This window comes from Oreochromis niloticus, linkage group LG16, assembly GCF_001858045.2.
Source record: "Oreochromis niloticus isolate F11D_XX linkage group LG16, O_niloticus_UMD_NMBU, whole genome shotgun sequence".
Taxonomy (NCBI): Eukaryota; Metazoa; Chordata; class Actinopteri; order Cichliformes; family Cichlidae; genus Oreochromis; species Oreochromis niloticus.
Window position 1 is genome coordinate 19468815 of NC_031987.2, and position 18828 is coordinate 19487642.

Genomic DNA, 18828 nt, shown 5'->3' on the forward strand with positions numbered 1-18828 from the left:
ATGTTTGAAAAACATTGTAATGATTTCACTTTTATTTTGTCTCTCTTGCTGCCACCATAATAAAATTGCACTTCTTATCTCTGTACTTCCTATCTCTGTGTTGTATATGTATCACCCTTAATCACACTTCATAGTGCACCCCTCATGAAAACACTTATATGTGAGAGGTGCTTTACAAACACTGACTTCTGCAGTTTTAAGTTATGAACAAATATGACTGAATAAAACAATCATAAGTTAGTAGAAAATAGTACATCGTAATGATTTCACTTTTATTTTGGCTCTCTCGCTTCCACCATAATAAAATTGCACTTCCTATCTCTGTGTGCTTCAAGACCAATTTTCCATCAAAAACCCTATTTTCTGCCTTATTCGCTTGCTCATTATGCACACAAGAAAGCCAAGTTTCTGCTATTAAGTAGAGGAGAAATATCAATGTCTCCAAACAACCTCTGTAACTGAAAAACAGAAAGGTTATGTTTTTCACTTTCTACCAAGGAAAACTTGAAAAACAGAGCTTATATTGGCTGATTTATTACAGATTTACTTCCACAAGCAATTTGATATTAATCGGCAGACATTTAACGCCAAAAAAGCAAGTCTTATTTTTTGCACTCAATATTAATATAAGCATTTGTAAATCACTCTTAAACTAAGATAAGATAAGACAAGATAAGATAAGATAAGATAAGATAAGATAAGATAAGATAAGATAACCTTTATTAGTCCCACATGTGGGAAATTTGTTTTGTCACAGCAGGAAGTGGACAGTGCAAAAGTTCTGAAGCAAAAATTAGAATACAATAAGAATAAATACAGTACACAACTGTACAGAATAGAATGAAATAAAATACTATATACAGTAGAATAAAATATACAATAGGATAAAAATAGAATACAAATGCTGTATACAACTGAGTAAAAATACAACGATGCCAGTAAGGAATCTAAAAGAAAGGAACTAACCACGCCTATGAGCGGTATTAATGATAGTGCACGATTGTGTAAATATGGCCCCAAAAGGCTGTGCAGGAACAGGAAATGTGGTACTTTCATGAGGCTCTAGTCAACTGTCAGCTACATAGAAAAGGATCCTGGTGTTATTTGTCTCTCAGAAACAGTTCATAACTTCCCTTCAACTCATTCATGTCACCTAACAGGTAAAGCTGTTTGTCCATCACTTGTTCAGCTCTGATGATTCAGTAAGGACATCTCCTGGTTTCATCTTCATGTTTCCCTCTCACCACATATCCAAACTGATATCATGACCAGCAGTTTTGGCTGTGGCTCCAGCAAACATCAGCTGATACTAGAAGGTAATATTAAATAAATTATAACAACAGCTTATCAAGCTTAAACGTGCTGCTGTTGTTTCGCTGGTTTCCTCATTCTGGCGCAAAGTGGGTGATAAACAAACAAGAGAGACGAGACTTGCAACAGAAAAGCCGATCAGCTGATCTTTGATCAGTTTCATGATTGAAGTAGCAAAAGGAGATGGAGGGAGAGAGAATGAGAGAAGAAGAGGCAGCTGACAGCTTAAAGACACAGAATAACGCCAGCTTTGTGTCCCACATGTTGGCCAACATAACCAATCAACGGTAAGACGCGTCAGTCGCGTTAGCGCTCCTGCAGTCTGTAACGAATATGTCTACTTGCATACTAACTAAGGTACGTTCCTAATGCCACTTCGCTGCGACAGACAATCTTTGTCTAATGATTTGTTTCTCCGTGAAGTTGGTTTATGTGAATATCCTTTTAACTCTAACAAGATCAGTGGATGGATGGATTTACTTTTTTGGTGGAAGTTATTGCGACTCCATGAGCAGTCTGCTGCTCCCGATGGTCGTGCTTCAGTGCACATATGTAGGAGGTACGTATGATATCTTTTATTGCTATTATTTTAATTGCTTCTGCTTTTGTGGAAGGCAGTCCTGAGCAGGCTTTGATCAAGGTCTTGGGGAATAGGAGTGCTGGGAGCTGCACACGCTGTTGCCAAGGGTAGGCATCACAGCACCCACTGCCAAATACAAAAAATAAAATAAATAAAGTGCCAAAACACTTTAAACACTATTCCTGGCATTATGTTTCCTTAGAAAATTTGTGTTAAATTAGTAAAAAAAAAAAAAATAGTAAAAAATCAACAGTAGAAGAATTTGAATGAACGATCAGCCGATATCACCAGTTACCACAATGGCACGAAAGCATTTTAAACAAACAAAATAAAAACAAAAGAGCGTCCGTTTAAAGAGCTCCATTTTGCTGAAAAGTCTTTCAATTTTTCTGTGTTTGCCTGATCTCCTTATCAGCTTAGACTAAATTTAAAAACATGTATAATGTAAAATACAATCAGACGCCCAGAACTGATGAATGTCCTCACAGACATTTTGAACAGTTTGGACATCAGTGGCCCTAGGTGAGGAAATCACCCAAACCCCTGAGTGTTAGTTCACATTTGGAGTATTTTAACTGTGCACCCAGCTGAAGGTAACACTGGCTTATTATAAGCTGCAGTTTTAACAGTATGATTAAGCAGGAGTCCTGTCTTTAATACAAAAGGGCACTTATCTGTGTACTTTTGGAGTTTGGACAGGGTAAAATATTATCCATATTCGGAAAGGTTCTGGTCAGCAGGTAGGTTTATTGTATAATAATAATGGATTGCATTTATATAGCGCTTTTCGGGACCCCTCAAAGCGCTTTACAATACCACTATTCATTCACTCTCACACCGGTGAAGGCAAGCTACAGTTGTAGCCACAGCTGCCCTGGGGCAGACTGACAGAGGCGAGGCTGCCATATCGCGCCATCGGCCCCTCTGGCCAACACCAGTAGGCGGTAGGTGAAGTGTCTTGTCCAAGGACACAACGACCGAGACTGTCCGAGCCGGGGCTCGAACCAGCAACCTTCCGATTACAAGACGAACAAGACGATCTAATATGGAACGCCAGGACTGCCATAATGAATTACTTAAATACACCATTAAATAATTAATTAAATGTGGCAATAATTAATTAAAATTGGAATTAATTAATTAAATACATAGTTATGACACATGTAATTAATTAATTATTGACACATTTAATTAATTATTTATGTATTTCACATTTTAATTAATTATTGACACATTTAATTAATTAATTATTGACACATTTAATTAATTATTTATGTATTTCACATTTTAATTAATTATTGACACATTTAATTAATTATTTAATGATATATTTATTTATTTCATTTTGGCAGTCCTGGCGCCTGGCTCTCATCATGAATTAATTTTATCTGTCAGCCTCACCCATCAAACTCAGGGGGCGGGGTTAACGCTGATCGACTCAAAACCATTGCTTTGGCCTGGTGGCCATTGTTTTTAGCACACAACGGCATGTGGAAACTAACAGAACTGAACTTTGAAAAACCCTGTTTGTGTGTCACCAAATACCGTTTTAATATTTTTTTAGCCGAGAATGCAGTGGTTTAATCTTCATATGTGTGGTCGGTTTGTCAAGTTACAGCCTCTTTGCAAAAGTGCTTCGATGATTTCGGAGATGTCTGCCCAGTCTCACGGCAAAGCGTGGGATAGACCCGCTCGCCTCGCAAGCAATCGAGCTGTTGTTACCGCCGACAAAGCGCAGGCCCCGGTACACAGCTGTAATAATCCCCGCTGACACTGACTTCTTTTACTGAGGTTTTATTTATCGGGGTTTTATTTCCTGATGTTCGTATGTGTCCTACGTGTTTCAGTCGCCAATTCTGAATTATAACTAACATTAAAAACATGTTTAAAGAGGAGAGAGAGCAAATAAATTCGATTAACAGCTGATCTTTGGGTTTTTGTTCAGTAATCTGCGTGACCTGCGTATAATCGCAGAAGAGAGATAACGTTGGTGTTTCCGTCATGTAGTAACTGCTGGCTTTAACTGTACAAAAGTTGTTCGACACTATGAAACATACAGACTTCATGATGTTCGGCTAATATTTTTATCGTGAATATTAATCATGGGTTGGTATACCACGGAGCAAGATCAGCATATCCACGATATCTTCATTAACCCAGAGTTTCCCAGCTGACTATCTAACTGTCATCTACGAATATGTCACGGGTCATATCAATATGATTTTACAGAAAAGCATCCTTAATACTGCCAACTATTCCAGAGACGTGAAAATCTACACCATAAAGAACACAAAAATATAGCAGTCTAACGCAACACTGTAACAGAGATGAACCGTCAGTTTCTCGCAGATCAAAGTGGAAAGAAAGTGATTGGTTGAACAGGTGTTCGTGATCTGTGTTATCTGCATTTTCATCAGTGTAAGAGACTCAGCAGCAGATTAGAATAACAGTTATACATTTAATAAATTACCAAATGAATCCACGATCGAACCTGTTCCGACAGTTTGAGTTTGTGTTCCCTCAGCTGCAGACTCGCTGCTGTTTAAATGTTTGAGAGGAAGATTATATAAAGCAAACGTCCAACACTCAGTCTGCGTTCACATTCGATATGAGGCCAGCATGTATAGTGGCTGTGTCCTGTTTTAAGATCATACATGTACATTGTTGTCTGACTTTCGTCGATCCAGCCGCTCAGAGTCCGTGGTTACCATGGTTACTGCATAAGCAGCTATAATGTAAACATTGCGCAGCATGGGTGTTTATGTTTTTCATTGCAAAAGAACTGTCTGAAGGGTTAACTGAAGTTAACTTGGATAAATTATAGTTAAGGAGTATCACAGATACTGCCCATGTGAGCTGTGTGACTGTTCACCACTGCACTGAAATCAGTAGGCTATTACTGAAATACACGTGCTATATCATAAACTATGACATAAATAGGGAGGTCCTACTAACATGTTTAGTTTTAAAGGACACCTCCCTGCCTTTAGTCTCATTCTTGAGCAGTATTAGTTTTCTTCTAACATCCAGAAGTCTGCACGATGTGTTTCATAGTTTGTAACGAACCTTTGACAGTTAAACATAACATGACCGAAAAAGAAAAAGAGAGAGAGAGAGAGAAATCACACAAATTATATGTTAACCTCATTTATTTTTAGTTAAGTAAACTCTAAAAATTCTAACAGATAGCTGGTGCTTAGAATACAGTTGAATAACTATTAAAAAACAGATGATATAATATTTCTGTCCAGGTTGCAGTCTTCATGATGAACATGCTGTTGCAAACTCTGCTCCTCTCGGTGGAAATGCGCCTTCTCTTTCCTCTTTGTATAAAAACATTTTAAAAGTCAGTTTAATCTCAAAATTCACTGTTAAATCCAAAACACACCAGATAAAGAAAAGCGAATAGTTCAGTCTAACACATGTGTTAGTGAACCATTAAACGTCTGTAAAACTCTGCAGTTTAATAAACTGTAACGTAACTTTAACCTGAGCCAAACCGATTTGCTCAGTTGTAAATAAAACAGCGAAGTAAACATGACCCGACAGACAAAACCTGAGTGAATTAAGTCCAGCGTTTAACCACTGAGAGCTAAAACTCAGGTGAGGTTTCAAAGCTGTGTGCGGTGATTGGACATCAGCGGCCGATAAAGTGGCTTCGCCTATAAAGTGCTCTGTAAGGAAACATGCTCCAGCAGCTCTGCGCTCGGGAAAATACTATACTTATCTTGTGCAGAAAAATGCGCTGACATTGCGTTATAGCGAGCACCGACTGCCCAGTTAAACTGTGACGATCACCAGGTAACGTGGGTGTGTTTCTTGAATTAGCAGCAGGTGTTAAACAGCTGACAGGTGAGGAGGAGGACGCATGCAGGTAAACTGACGGTCTGTTGAGCTGATCGCTGGTGTCGTGACAAACATGTCAGCTCGTTCTTTATGTTACAGAAGCACAGACACACAAGACCAGGTGGAAAGAGACGATCGTTCGGTGAAAATGAGAATCTGCGAATGCAACATGTGGAACACGGAGAGTGGAATATGTAAACAAACCCGTTGACGTAACCCCCTCGGTGCACTCTGTCAGCTGACTGTAGGCAGAGCCAGTGAAGTCTGTGAAAACATCTGAGCACTTTTGCAAACATGTTCTATGTTGACAACCTGACCAGACATGTGAAGATTACGGCGCGACATTCGCGGCTAAAACACTGTTAAAAGTGTAGTTGGTGACAGAAAAACGGGTATTTTAAAACTACACTACCACAATTGCTGCCGGTGATTTGAAATGCATTCTGGGACACCTGGCTGCCTCAAGTCTACAGAAGCAATCGATTATCTAGGATCGACCTGTTTTGACTTACTTTGCACGGCAACCAATCAAATGTTAGAGAAGCTGCATGGGCAGCGTTAACCCCGCCCCCTGGGTTTGATGGGTGAGGCTGACAGATAAAATTAATTCATGATGAGAGCCAGGCGCCAGGACTGCCAAAATGAAATAAATAAATATATCATTAAATAATTAATTAAATGTGTCGATAATTAATTGAAATGTGAAATACATAAATAATTAATTAAATGTGTCAATAATTAATTAATTAAATGTGTCAATAATTAATTAAAATGTGAAATACATAAATAATTAATTAAATGTGTCAATAATTAATTAATTACATGTGTCATAACTATGTATTTAATTAATTAATTCCAATTTTAATTAATTATTGCCACATTTAATTAATTATTTAATGGTGTATTTAAGTAATTCATTATGGCAGTCCTGGCGTTCCATAATCTAATGGTTAACCAATGGATTTGCTCACCTGTTTGTGCCTGACATGTGCGCCCTGTGAGGTTTAATTTTAGGTTATAGGTTTAAACTTTTAGGTGTGCTCAGCTCAAAAGCCCAATCATAATATCGTAGTTCTCATGCCTTGTAAATCGTCCTTCATAGTTAACGTGAAATTCTCAACAGAGTCCTCTTCTGGCTCACAAACTGTATGTGTGTAATATTCCATAGCTAACTGTTCCAATATTCCTAAGAAAATACACAATATTCCATCTGATATTTCATAATGTATATATCATGTGTATATCACAAATTAGCAAAGGAGTGAAAAGTCAAAGGAGAGACATGACCAGCATCTGAATAAAACTTGATCCTCTTCCTCCTCACCTAAAGCCTCATCTACTGTCTGGGCTTTAACAAATGAAAACATAAACCTGCTTATTTATTCTGGACATCGTCACAATTACTTATTTTCAGCAGATTAGAGCTTGATCACGGATTAGGCTACATTCTCAATCAATCAATCAATTAATCAATCAATCAATGTATTTATAAGCACATTTAAAAAACAACGCAGGTTGACCAAAGTGCTGTACAAAGTAAAAAACAAAAAACAAAAAACAAAAAAACACAAGCACCAAAAAAATAATAAAAAATGTGAGTTTTTTCCATAGCTGTCCAGCAATGTTATATCCACTTCAAAGAAGGTTTCACTAATGCTGGCTGTAGCTTCCCCCCGAAGAAAGCTTAAGCCTGAACTCATAGCCTGTGTTGTTTATTTCAGCAGCTTCACTCGCTACAATCACAAACCAACATAAGAGCTTATTGCCATTTTTCAGCTGAAACTAAACTCATTGTTTACTCTCCCAGTTTCTCCTTATTTCTCTCCTAGTAACCTTTAGCTTTGTTTCTGTTACACCACAATTAAATCCGTATAGCTTCTTTCAACATAAGACATCCCTCTTTATAGGAAGTAAGTAAGTAGAATTTATTTATATAGCACTTTTCACAGATAAAAATCACAAGCGCTTCACAATAAAACCAGAAATATATATAAAATAATAATATGAAACTTATTATTAAAAGCTCGTTTGCATAGAAATGTCTTCAGCTGCTTTTTAAAAGAGTCAGTGGAGTTTGTACAGAATAAAGAAGAGAATTATACAACCCTCGTGCCACTGCCTGAAAAGCCTAATCCCCACATGCTTCGAATCTAGTACGTGGGACCAACAGTAACCTCTAACCGGAAAACCTGAGGTCTGAAGCATGAGGTTTTAACAGGTCAGAGATATGTTGGGGAGCTTCACTATGTAGAGCTCTAAAAGTTCAAACAAAAATTTTAAAATGAAACCTAAACTGGACTGGCAATCACTGAAGAGAAGCCAGAACTGGAGTAGTATGTGACCTCTTGTTAGTGCCAGGTAAAAGTCTTGCCGCAGCATTCTGCACAGTCTGAAGGCGATCCAAAGCTGAATTTTTGAAAGAAGCAAAAAGACCATTACAGTAATTCAAATGAGAAGAAAAAAAGCATGAGTAACTCTCATAGTGAGGAGAGTTGTCACTGAAGTTCACTGTATATAAATTTTTTTTAGGAAAAGAATAAATGAGAGATGAATCCAAGCAGCAACCCCAAGATATGAATCCTTTATTTGACTGGTCACATGTTCCTTAATTTCTATACAACAAGGCGGGGTTTTTATGTAACTAACTAAAAGGCTTTAAATTGTTGAGCTTTTTGATTATCAGTCCAAACTGCAACCAGGATCTACTGGTTTTACATTGTTTTGAGCACGTGTATTTGCTTATGACTTCAAACTGAAAGCATGGGAATCAAGCTGCAGATTATTGTTTTCACATTCCTCTGTCATGGAGATTTAAGGTGGGGTATGTTTTCAGAGTCATTTTCCCAGGCCACTAGAGCATGCAACCTTGAGTGTTTCACATGTGGTTAAGGACACAAGTTGTTACCTTACTTAACAGATATCAGTGTATCTTCTTGTTATTTTGTTGATTTGATAAGCAAAAGTAATATTAATCTTCAGTAGATTAAACACCTAATAAAATGGTTAAAAATATTAGAGAAAACCAAACCTGTGGACAGATTTTGTCATGCCTGCAGTTCTTTTTTAAAGTCATCACTCCACATTTAGTGGCAATTCGAACATAATTCCATCAAGCATGCAAATTTTGGTCACTGTTAATTTACAGATGACTAATGAGCATTGGATGTGACACATGAAGGAGATGCACACGGAGAACATAACATGAAATGTTACAATAATTATGAAATAAACACAATCTTTATGGAAAAACAAATGATTTAATGATTTTTTTTAACATATAGATGGTAATCATTTCTGGCCATGTCAAAGTGTTTGTGCATAGTTTCATTCAGGTCCACCCATTGGTTAGGGAGCAGGAAGGATACATACAGACATATATATATATATATATATATATATATATATATATATATGCTATGATAAATATAGTAAGAAGGCTATCACTATCCTAGTGATTTTTCCTTTAGTTGAGGCAGAATTTTTATTATGGCAGAAAAACACTGTATTTGTCCGTTGAAAAGAACTTCCAAACTTAAGTTCAAGATTTAGCGGAGAAATGAAGCACACACAAATAAAGAAAAATGTGGTCTTAATCTTCTTGGATACTCTTATTTCATTTCTACTTTTATTTGGCCTGATCTTTAATAGTATTTTACTTTACAGCTCTCCAGGTGATTGGTGGAAGTGTGACAGTCATTCAAGGAGGCACTGCTATCCTACCGTGCCATGTCATTGATACCAATGATGACCTGACACAGATTTCCTGGCAGAGGAAGACGAGAGAAAAACCTCACAATGACAATTTCCTCACTATCTTACCCAGAGAGGGACCACAGTTTGTCAATGGAGGTGATGATCGATTTAAATATATTGGAAATTTTAATGAAAAAAATGGCACTCTCCAATTAGCCAATGTTGCCCTGAAGGATGAAGGCAGATACACGTGCATCTTCACCTTGTTTCCCAGTGGAAATCAGAAGACTGAGATACCTCTAAATTTGCTTGGTATAAAAACTTTTTTCTTTAAAAAATTCTGTGTGTTCGTATGTGAGATAGAGACAGAGTTACTTTCACCATCCTGCTTGCATGTTGACTAATTGTGTGCTGTACCTCTCCTAGTGCCTCCTTTCACAAACGTGAAGGACAATCTTCCCACTTTGGGCAAAGAAGAGGTTTTATTTGCTACCTGCACGGCTGCTGGATCGAAGCCTCCTGCAGAGGTGAGGTGGCTCACTGGTGCTTTGGGAGACAAAGTGAGGACGACAACAAACTCCACACATTATGACAATGATACAACTACCACAGTCAGCTCATTGTTTGGCGTACCTACGAGAGAGATTAATGGTCACCAGGTCCAGTGTGTCATCAGTGGTGACTCCTTTTTTACAGAAGAAACCCTGCCCTTCACCATACAGGTCTACTGTGAGTTTTCAGCTGTTAATAGAGATATATATATTAATAATACATATATATACATATATATATACATATATATATATATATATATATATATATATATATATATATATATATATATATATACATATATATATATATATATATATATATATAGATATAGATATAGATAGATAGATAGATAGATAGATAGAGATATATAGACATATATAGATATATATATATTACATAGAGCCATGGATTGAAATGACGAAAAGAAGTTGAAAAAAAGCTGAACTTAATCAGTAAAAGCCATGTAAGGCAGTATCAAATTGACTGGTACTCTTTACCAGTCAATCTGTACTGTCTAGATATTATATTTCAGCTGCCTCAAATAAGTTTTGTTCACATGAGCTCAGGTATCAACTTAACAAAAATCATCATTGAATCATTTTTCAGAGGCATGTATATGTTCAGGTCAGAATTAACTTACAGCAGCTAAAGTCAGAAAATGGCTCAGCAATCCAGTTGGTTTTGAAGCAGAGGTACCATCATTTTTGATTTTAGGGGCACACCACTATCCTGCAAAGTAAAGCTGCTGACAATGTCTGTTTATAGCCATACCTATTTTTTTTTTTTGTTTCTGGTCTACTACTTCCAGCATGACAAAACACCATGTGACAAAGTCTGTCTCAAACTTGTTTGTCAAGCCTGACAATGAGTCCATTATTTTCACCGATCTCCACAGTCATAAGATCCATGCAGTACACATGAGGAATGGCAGAGGATGAAGCAAAACTAATAGAGGCTTGTTTTGAAACTGAACACAGGTTCGTCTGGTTTTGTGCAGTGTTATGTTTCTGGTGGAAGTCCCTGAGAAGAACACAAAACTTGATATCCTTTTTTTTAGACAAGGTGATTGTAAGTGAGCCTGTGGCAACCTTCATGTGTATCAAAGGATCACTCCTTCAAACTAAATAAAAGGAACCAAAATGTATGGTTTTGTGTGACATGATAGGATTCAGGCAAATGTGAAATATTACTTTGACACCATTAGTATTTCCTCATTTCAGAATTAACACTGTTCTCTTTCGGTTTTTGCAGTCTCTCCCACAGAAGTGAACATTAGAGCAATTTCAGAGGACTCATTTGAGTGTGTGACAGAAGCCAACCCAAGCGCAAACTTTACCTGGAGCAGGTAAAGTAGTTTGAATAATGATTTCAGCTGAAACTTTAATTTGCTTCTTTTTGTTTGTCTTGTGCAACCTGTTCTAGAAAAGCCCTGAGGAACAAAAAGAGTTGTATTTAGTGATATACAGTATAACACGTAATGAAGTTGTTGGGAGTGAATTTTGGAAAATTAAAGAAGGCAACATTTAAACTTTAGCTGATGGGTGTTTCCTGAACATGCACGCTTTAGGAACAGACTGTGGTTAAACTGTAGGTTCTGAAAAAATAATAATTTAAGGTAAATATATACATTAGAAAATATAAGCAAACTTGTTTTCAGATCACAACAGAACTGGTATGTTTAATAAATCTGCCTTTAACAAATCACTAATAAAATGGGCGTTCGTGGCTCAAAGCGTTGGCAGTTTGTCTTGTAACCGGAAGGTTGCTGGAAGGTTGCCGGTTCGAGCCAGTCTCGGACAGTCTCGGTCGTTGCGTCCTTGGGCAAGACACTTCACCTACCGCCTACTGGTGATGGCCAGAGGGGCCGATGGCGCGATATGGCAGCCTCGCTTCTGTCAGTCTGCCCCAGGGCAGCTGTGGCTACAACTGTAGCTTGCCTCCACCAGTGTGTGAATGTGAGACTGAATGAATAGTGGAATTGTAAAGCACTTTGAGGGCCCTGAAAAGCCTCAAAGCTTTTATTTTCCCTCTTAAAACATGCACCCCCTCCCACAAAATAAGATAAGATAAGAAAAAAAGAACTTTATTTATCCCGAGGGAAATTCTTTTGTCATACACATGCTTAATGCACCAAGAGAGACAGAGGAGCAGAGGAATATACAATATGTACAATAGAATACAAGTATACAGTAATATACAGTAAGTTCCTCATATTTTGTTTTCCTCATATTTTCCTCATATTTTGTTTATTATGGAAATAATGTGCACCACATGGATACATGTCATATACCACATGGATACGGCAAGTATATGTATCCATGTGGTATATGACAAAAAAAAGTAACATCTGTGAGCCTTCTTGATATGAGTGGATTTGAATTCTCATTGTTTTGTGCAATACAGCCAACCAGTGTCAATTTAACTTATAACTTTCTGAACATGTCATGCCACTGGCTCCACCTGTCTGAAAGCCCCCACCATCATTCCCATCCCCCAAAAGACTGGAATAGACAGCCTCAATGACTGCAGACTCATAGCCCTCATGTCTCGTGGTCATGAAGTGTGTCGAGTGGATAGTGTCTCAGCACATCACAAACTGCCTTCCTCCCTCTCTCTACCCCTGCCAGTTTACAGCACAAATCGGTCCATGGGGGATACCATCACCATTACCCTTCACAGAGCGCTAAGCCATCTAGAGAACAGGAAGAGCTATGTGAGGATGCTCTAGCTTTCAACACCATAATCTTATCATCACCTTCAGATGCCCCTCCCACCTGGTCCTGGATCATAGGTTCCATCACCACCTGGCCCCAATCAGTCATACACCCCTCATCCAAATCTGTCTCCACTTTCAGGTTTCCTGGCGCCCACATCTCTGCCAACCTCACCTGGACCCAAAACACCATTGCCCTTGTAAAGAAGGCCCAGTAGTAGCTGCACTTGCTCCTTGTACTGAGAAAGAATAACTTGAACCAGTAGCTGCTGCTGGTCTTCTATTTCTCCTCAGTGGAGATCGTGCTCTCCTACTGGCTGGGTGCTTGGTAGGCTGCACAAGGGGGGAATTAACACTACCCAAAAAATCATAAGTTACCTTCTGCCATCCATGGAGGCTGTTGCCAGATTCTCCTGTCTCAGGAAGACAAAGGCCATCACAGGCGCTCTGGACGGCGCCTCAGGTTAATCAGGTCCCAAACATCCAGACTCACAAACAGCTTCTTCCCCAGGGCTATTTAGACTGTAAACAAACACTATACCCCACATAGTATTTGCCTTATTCTTTATTCCTGCTGTATTACTATTTATATTTGGCCTGGTGCAACCACAATTTATTTGTATATGTACACTGACAATAAACAGCTATTTTATTCTATTGAGGGATTATGGATGGACGTTCAGCTAAAGTAGATGCTATAATAAGTCATGGTTGGTTCTTCAGATAACAATCAACAAAACAAACATTTAAGGTATTTATTTAAGCTGTTCAGTTTTTAGCAGTTACTGTGAGCAGTTTCACATTTTACTGTATTCCCTCTGGCAAAAACTGTCATTACTGCAGGCTGTCAGAGTCATTACTGGCTCTGACAGTAATGCTTGCTGTAATGTTTTTTAGCTTGACTGAACAGATTTAGTCAAGCTTGAAACACCCCCGAGGTTTTACTCTAGCTGTTTTTGCATTTTTACTTTAAGTGCATTTTGTTCAGCAGTTTAGCTATGGTAATTTTAAGACCAAAATTCATGATCAATTTCTCATTTGTGTGTGTATATATAGACATATACGTACATTTCCTGTAAATAATTAGGTAAAAACGGGCCACAATTGAAGGTTAATCATGTGTAAAATGTAAACTACTTCATGAAACTGTATTTCTTTTTGGGTAAATCACTGTGGCGACTTATGTCAAATTCATAACCTTGTCTTATTTTTAGTGCTGTATTTTTCTATGTTCTTTTAAGATTTTTCATTATCAACTGATAACAGCTGATTGGAGCAGGTGGCACTCGTAGGGACCATTTCCTGTTGAAGAAGAGTCACATGACCAAATTTATGTGAGGATACATGAAGTCTGAAGCATAAAGCCCAGCAGACAGAGAAAGTAGATGAACACTATTATGATAACCATCATCTCTAACATGGGTTTTAGGTTTTATTAAGCCAGCTAATACAAAGAAAGCCTGACTGCACTGAACTTGGTTTGTGGATGACCCCTTTGGGCAGTACTTTGTACTGTCCTGGTGCTCCAGGAACCCTGGAGGGTTGTGTAAGCTGGTTCAGCTCAGCAGACAAAAGCTAAAAAGAGTTTTGAAAGATGGTTTCATTTAATTACTCTCAAATCAAAACCAGTCGGTCATGTCTCGTCCAACTGTAAGGGTAACACCTTCACTCAGACATGATCGAATGGGACTTATTTATTGGTATAAAACAGTGGGCACTAAATAAATAACTATTTGGTCAGGTGGGATACAGACTTGCCTGTTTTTTAGGGTTGGTTATTTCCATGATGTGTGCATAGTTCATATTGAACATAAGGACATAGTTAAATGAAATACTTATTTGTAAAAAGAAACATCCATCCATCCATTTTCTTCCACCTATCTGGGGCTGTGTTGCTGGGGCATCCGCCTAAGCAGAGAAGCTGAGCCTGCCTTACCACAGCAACCTCCCTCTAGCTTGTCAAGGGGAATGCCAAGGCGTTCCCGACCAGCCGAGAGATATTATCTCTCCAGCGTGTTCCACATATTGCCTCCTTCCAGTGGGACATAACCGGAACACTTTACCCTGGAGGCATCCTTGTCAGATGCCTGAATCACCTCAACTGGCACCTTTTGATGTGGAGGAGTAGCAGCACTGCTCTGAACCTCTACCAAATGGCTGATGTCCTTACCGTATCTAAGGGAGAGGCCAGCCACCCTTCATTTCCTCCACTTTTATCTGCAATCTGTTCTTTCAAAACAATAACACTAAAGTCCAAACATTACAAATGAGATAAATATTTTTTTCACATTGCAAACAGTCTTTTTACACTAAATATTTCATTATGCATATTCACCAGTGTGACTCAGCAGTGCTTGGCTTCTCTCTCTGTAGTTCACTGCTTATCCATTACATGTGAGGAATTCTTGGTAAATGCAGTGTTTATACATTTAAACAGTTTTGCTTTAAGTGCCTCTACAGCTTCATTAAGTGATTTTTAAGAGTTTTAGCATCAATGATCCACAGAAGTTCAAAACAATCGTTACAAAAATAAAAAATAAAAATTTTGGCAATTTTTTTTAAGTTACAGACTGACGTGAACACAGAGTGGACTCATACAAGCAAAGTAGTGTGGTAGATGTCTGTGAAAGTTCTGTCATCCAGGTCATCATAGTCTAAGGAGCTTGGAAGATGTTTCACTTCTCATCCGAGAAGCTTCTTCAGTTCTAAGAGCAATTAGTGGAGAGTCCCAGATTTTAAGACCTATGGGATTGTTGTAAGATTTTATGTTTTATGTGTTTTATTCGTTGTTTAGTTATCTTTAATTTTCAAGCATATTGTAAAGTGTTTATATATTTCACAAAATTTGCTGTACTTCCCCATTTCACTGTGATGTGAACTGACAGTGAACCCTGCAACACAAACTATCTAAGCAGAAAACAAATGCAACACCTAAACCACAAGAGTTCAAAAATGCACAGCCATACACACATCTGACTCACACACACCCACACACAACCGTTGGTTTAGAGGAACTTGCTTAAAGAAAATGTGATGTGTTTGCATACGCGATGTAACCTATAAATAAAGAACTGTCGGCTGCAGTCAGTGTGTGTCTCGCCAGAGTTTTCACCCGTGCACGTCGCTGTTATTATATTCTAACTGTCTGAGTGTCTTTATTCAGCCTGAAGAATGTCTTATTAAAAATAAACTCCTGACAGGGATTGTCCCCAAGAGGGTCACGGACCCCCTATTGATCCTCTACCTAATCACACAAGCCAAGGTGTGAAAACGGGTGTGGGTCATAATCACTGAACCCATTGTGAAGCCTAGCCCCACCCTATCATGTGATTTACTGAGGTCAAGTATGTGAATGGGTGTTAAGGCGTCTGGGAAGGGATCTCAAAACTGGATTATAGATTCCAAGTGTACTTCAGACGCAGCCACACACAGACAAAAACTGGTTCATCCTAAATATAAAACACACAATCTTAACAATGTAGTGTATGCTGTACAGTGTAGCGAGGAATGCTCAGACCTCTACATTGAAGAGACCAAACAGCCACTTCATAAAAGCTTAACACAACATAGAACAGCAACCTCAATGGGACCAGACTTGGCTGTCCCAGTCACTCTTTCGAGGATGCCAATGTTCACATTTTGGACAGAGAAGACAGATGGTTTGAAATAGGAGTGAAAGAAGCCATCTATGTCAACTGTGAATGACCTTCTTTGACGGAAGTGGTGGCTCTGTTCATTGTGTGCACAATGAACAGAGCCAATACTTCTGTTCAAAGTCATCTATAATCCAGTTTTAAAATCCCTTCCAGATGCTTTTTCTTTCCAAGCTCCTTAGACTAGTGTGGTAGAAAACTTTACCAAAACTAAGAATGTCTTCACAAAAAATGTATTTCAATTAAAATTGAATTGATTGAAATTCATTGGACTTTTGGCACATCTCACATTTTTTGCCCTCTCTGTGCATTTCACATTGAGCCTCATTCATGTTTTTCCAGATCTGGCCAGTCGTTGCTGCAGTCTGCTGTCAAAGTAGAGGGTGCAAAGCTACAACTGCTGAGTCGGACCTCTGATCTAAATGGCCTCTATCAGTGTGAAGCATCTAATGCATATGGAAGAAAACACGCTCAGCTGTATGTGCATGTGGCATCAGGTGAGGTCAGCTTGGATTTAGCTGTGCAGTTTGTCCAAATCTTCTGAAATTTTTTTGTGATTTCTGAGCTTTTGTGTGTTGTTATTCTGTTTTCTTTTTTGTCTGTTCCTGTCAAAGGAAACTTGAACATCTAGACAGATTTCTTTGGTAAGCAGCTAGTTTAAAGAAGTGGTTGCCTTACCCTAAAGTCAGCACAAAACAGAACAAGTTAATGGATAACTGATGCCTTACCCAGTGCAGTATATGATCATATTCAACTCAGTTCCACCAATGGCAGCTCAGAACATGTCTTATCTTGTGATTCTTTTCATGATCATATCAAGTTTGTTTCATTTACTTTTGTGCATCAGAACTTGTCAGTACAGGGACATTTTTGAATGTTTTTGGTACAGATGTTGCGTGGTGTTTGAATACCGTCAGATTCATCTTAATGTGAAATATAAAACTAAATGCCAGGAAAGTGAGAGAGAACAATAGATCATTTCATTCTCATTATATTCTCACTCCCTGTGTCTTTGCAGGAACATGCTCGGCTGCTTGGGCCTCATTTGCAGTTTTTCTTTTCCTGAATGTCATTGGGGCTGCAGCATGGTGGTTTTTCAAATCTGGACATTTTCAAAGGTGCTTAGAACAATAATCATGCAGGCATACATTTAGGATGTAGCATGATAAGTAGTTATTATAGTATTTCAATGTCATATTGTTGAAACTCCTCAATAAAAGCTAAAAGTCTCCACTTGAATTTAAAATTCAATTTGATTTTATTTCAAAATTGACCCCCAAATTTTCCAACTCTATACGACAAACTATGTCATTTTTTCCTGTGGTATTAGGTTTTTCCCCATGCATGGTGATGAACACAGTGACCCACCATCTCCCAGGAGTCCAGGTGATGGTCATGGACAAGATCACCAAAAACTGCAGAGAGAGGTTAGTACAGTTAATTTGTTGAAATGTGAGTGTTTCCCTCACTGTTAATATGTGTCCCAAAATATGTTGGCACTAGTGTAAAACTCTCTGATATGCAGTTACTGGGGGTATATTTATAGTTTAATTATGAAGAAATTATTTTATTTAATCTCTACTAAAATACCTGAATAGTAACAGCAGTAACATTAATCGCTCATTATGATTGTGTTTAATATTATAGAAGTTTAAATGTTTTTTCTAAAATATCCAGTTGAAAATTAACAAATATTCTGAATTGTCCGCCTTAGGAATCTGCCTGACAGCAAAAGAAGAACATCTGGACTGAGGGCTCCACTAGTATGTCTTTCAGCTGGTAAATGAACAGTTCCTGGTATCCATTCACATGCCCAGCTCTATTTTATTTACCTTTCTTTCTACCTTTTTTTTTTTTTTTTTTTTTTTTTTTTTTTTTTACTGTTGCCACACATTAAACTTAGAGTAATCCACACTGATGCCTGCTTGTTGATGTAAATATGAAATATACGAAAATCTACTCAGACTATCATTTTTTTTTTCATAGGCTGTCTAAAAGTTGAAAATTTGATTTAACCTTTGTCCTTTTTTGTTTTGTGTCTTTTTTCCTGGTTCTTGTGTCCTGTTTTAGACATTTGAAGTAAATTTAAATGCGTTTGAATGTAATTTCTCAATTTAAGACCAAAAAAAACCTGTTGACTAAAAGATGCTGTCTACCACTGCTTCTTTTTTTTTTAAATTTATTTAGCTAGTTGGTTGCATAGTTAGTTGTGTAAGTGTTACTTGGGTTTGGCTGACAAATCATCTACTAATTGGAAGGTTGGAGGTTCGATCCCTGGTTGCTCTAGTCTGTGTGCCAAAGTATTCTTAGGCAAGATACTGATGTGTTCATCAGAGTGCGATTATTAGATAGAAAGCACTTAGATGTTAGTTGTTTTCAAAGAACGAACACACACAGACACACACACATATATATAGGTCCCTCATCCTATGGCGAGTACCTGGATACAGACGGACAAAATGGTGGTGGCTAACCAA

General features: G+C 38.0%; 2 protein-coding genes across 4 annotated transcripts in view; both read left to right on the plus strand.

The window, feature by feature from the left end:
* Positions 1–18828, plus strand: part of LOC102079988 (nectin-4) — a 91862-nt gene that overhangs the window by 35194 nt on the left and 37840 nt on the right. The gene's annotated exons all lie outside the window — the stretch shown is intronic.
* Positions 1482–18821, plus strand: LOC102079645 (nectin-4). 3 transcript variants are annotated; one of them, XR_003216766.1, is made up of 10 exons: positions 1482–1598; positions 1770–1870; positions 9401–9742; positions 9857–10159; positions 11237–11330; positions 16694–16848; positions 17370–17469; positions 17682–17778; positions 18066–18130; positions 18422–18821. XR_003216766.1 is itself a non-coding variant. In XM_025903807.1 (9 exons), the coding sequence occupies exons 1-9, from the start codon at positions 1495–1497 to the stop codon at positions 18075–18077; spliced, it is 1308 nt and encodes a 435-aa protein (XP_025759592.1). In that variant the 5' UTR covers positions 1482–1494; the 3' UTR covers positions 18078–18821. The 3 variants fall into 3 exon arrangements, 2 of the variants coding, with proteins under 2 accessions (XP_025759592.1, XP_025759593.1); XM_025903807.1 differs by having other exon boundaries at positions 18066–18821; XM_025903808.1 differs by lacking the exons at positions 16694–16848; positions 17370–17469; positions 17682–17778; positions 18066–18130; positions 18422–18821 and adding an exon at positions 12613–16684.

Excerpts from the sequence above, each read along its gene's own strand:
- LOC102079645 (XM_025903807.1), top strand. The coding sequence starts at position 1,495 with ATGGAGGGAGAGAGAATGAGAGAAGAAGAGGCAGCTGACAGCTTAAAG. Across the intron at positions 9,743-9,856 it reads GATACCTCTAAATTTGCTTG|TGCCTCCTTTCACAAACGTG; the intron begins GTATAAAAACTT and ends TACCTCTCCTAG. Across the intron at positions 10,160-11,236 it reads CTTCACCATACAGGTCTACT|TCTCTCCCACAGAAGTGAAC; the intron begins GTGAGTTTTCAG and ends CGGTTTTTGCAG.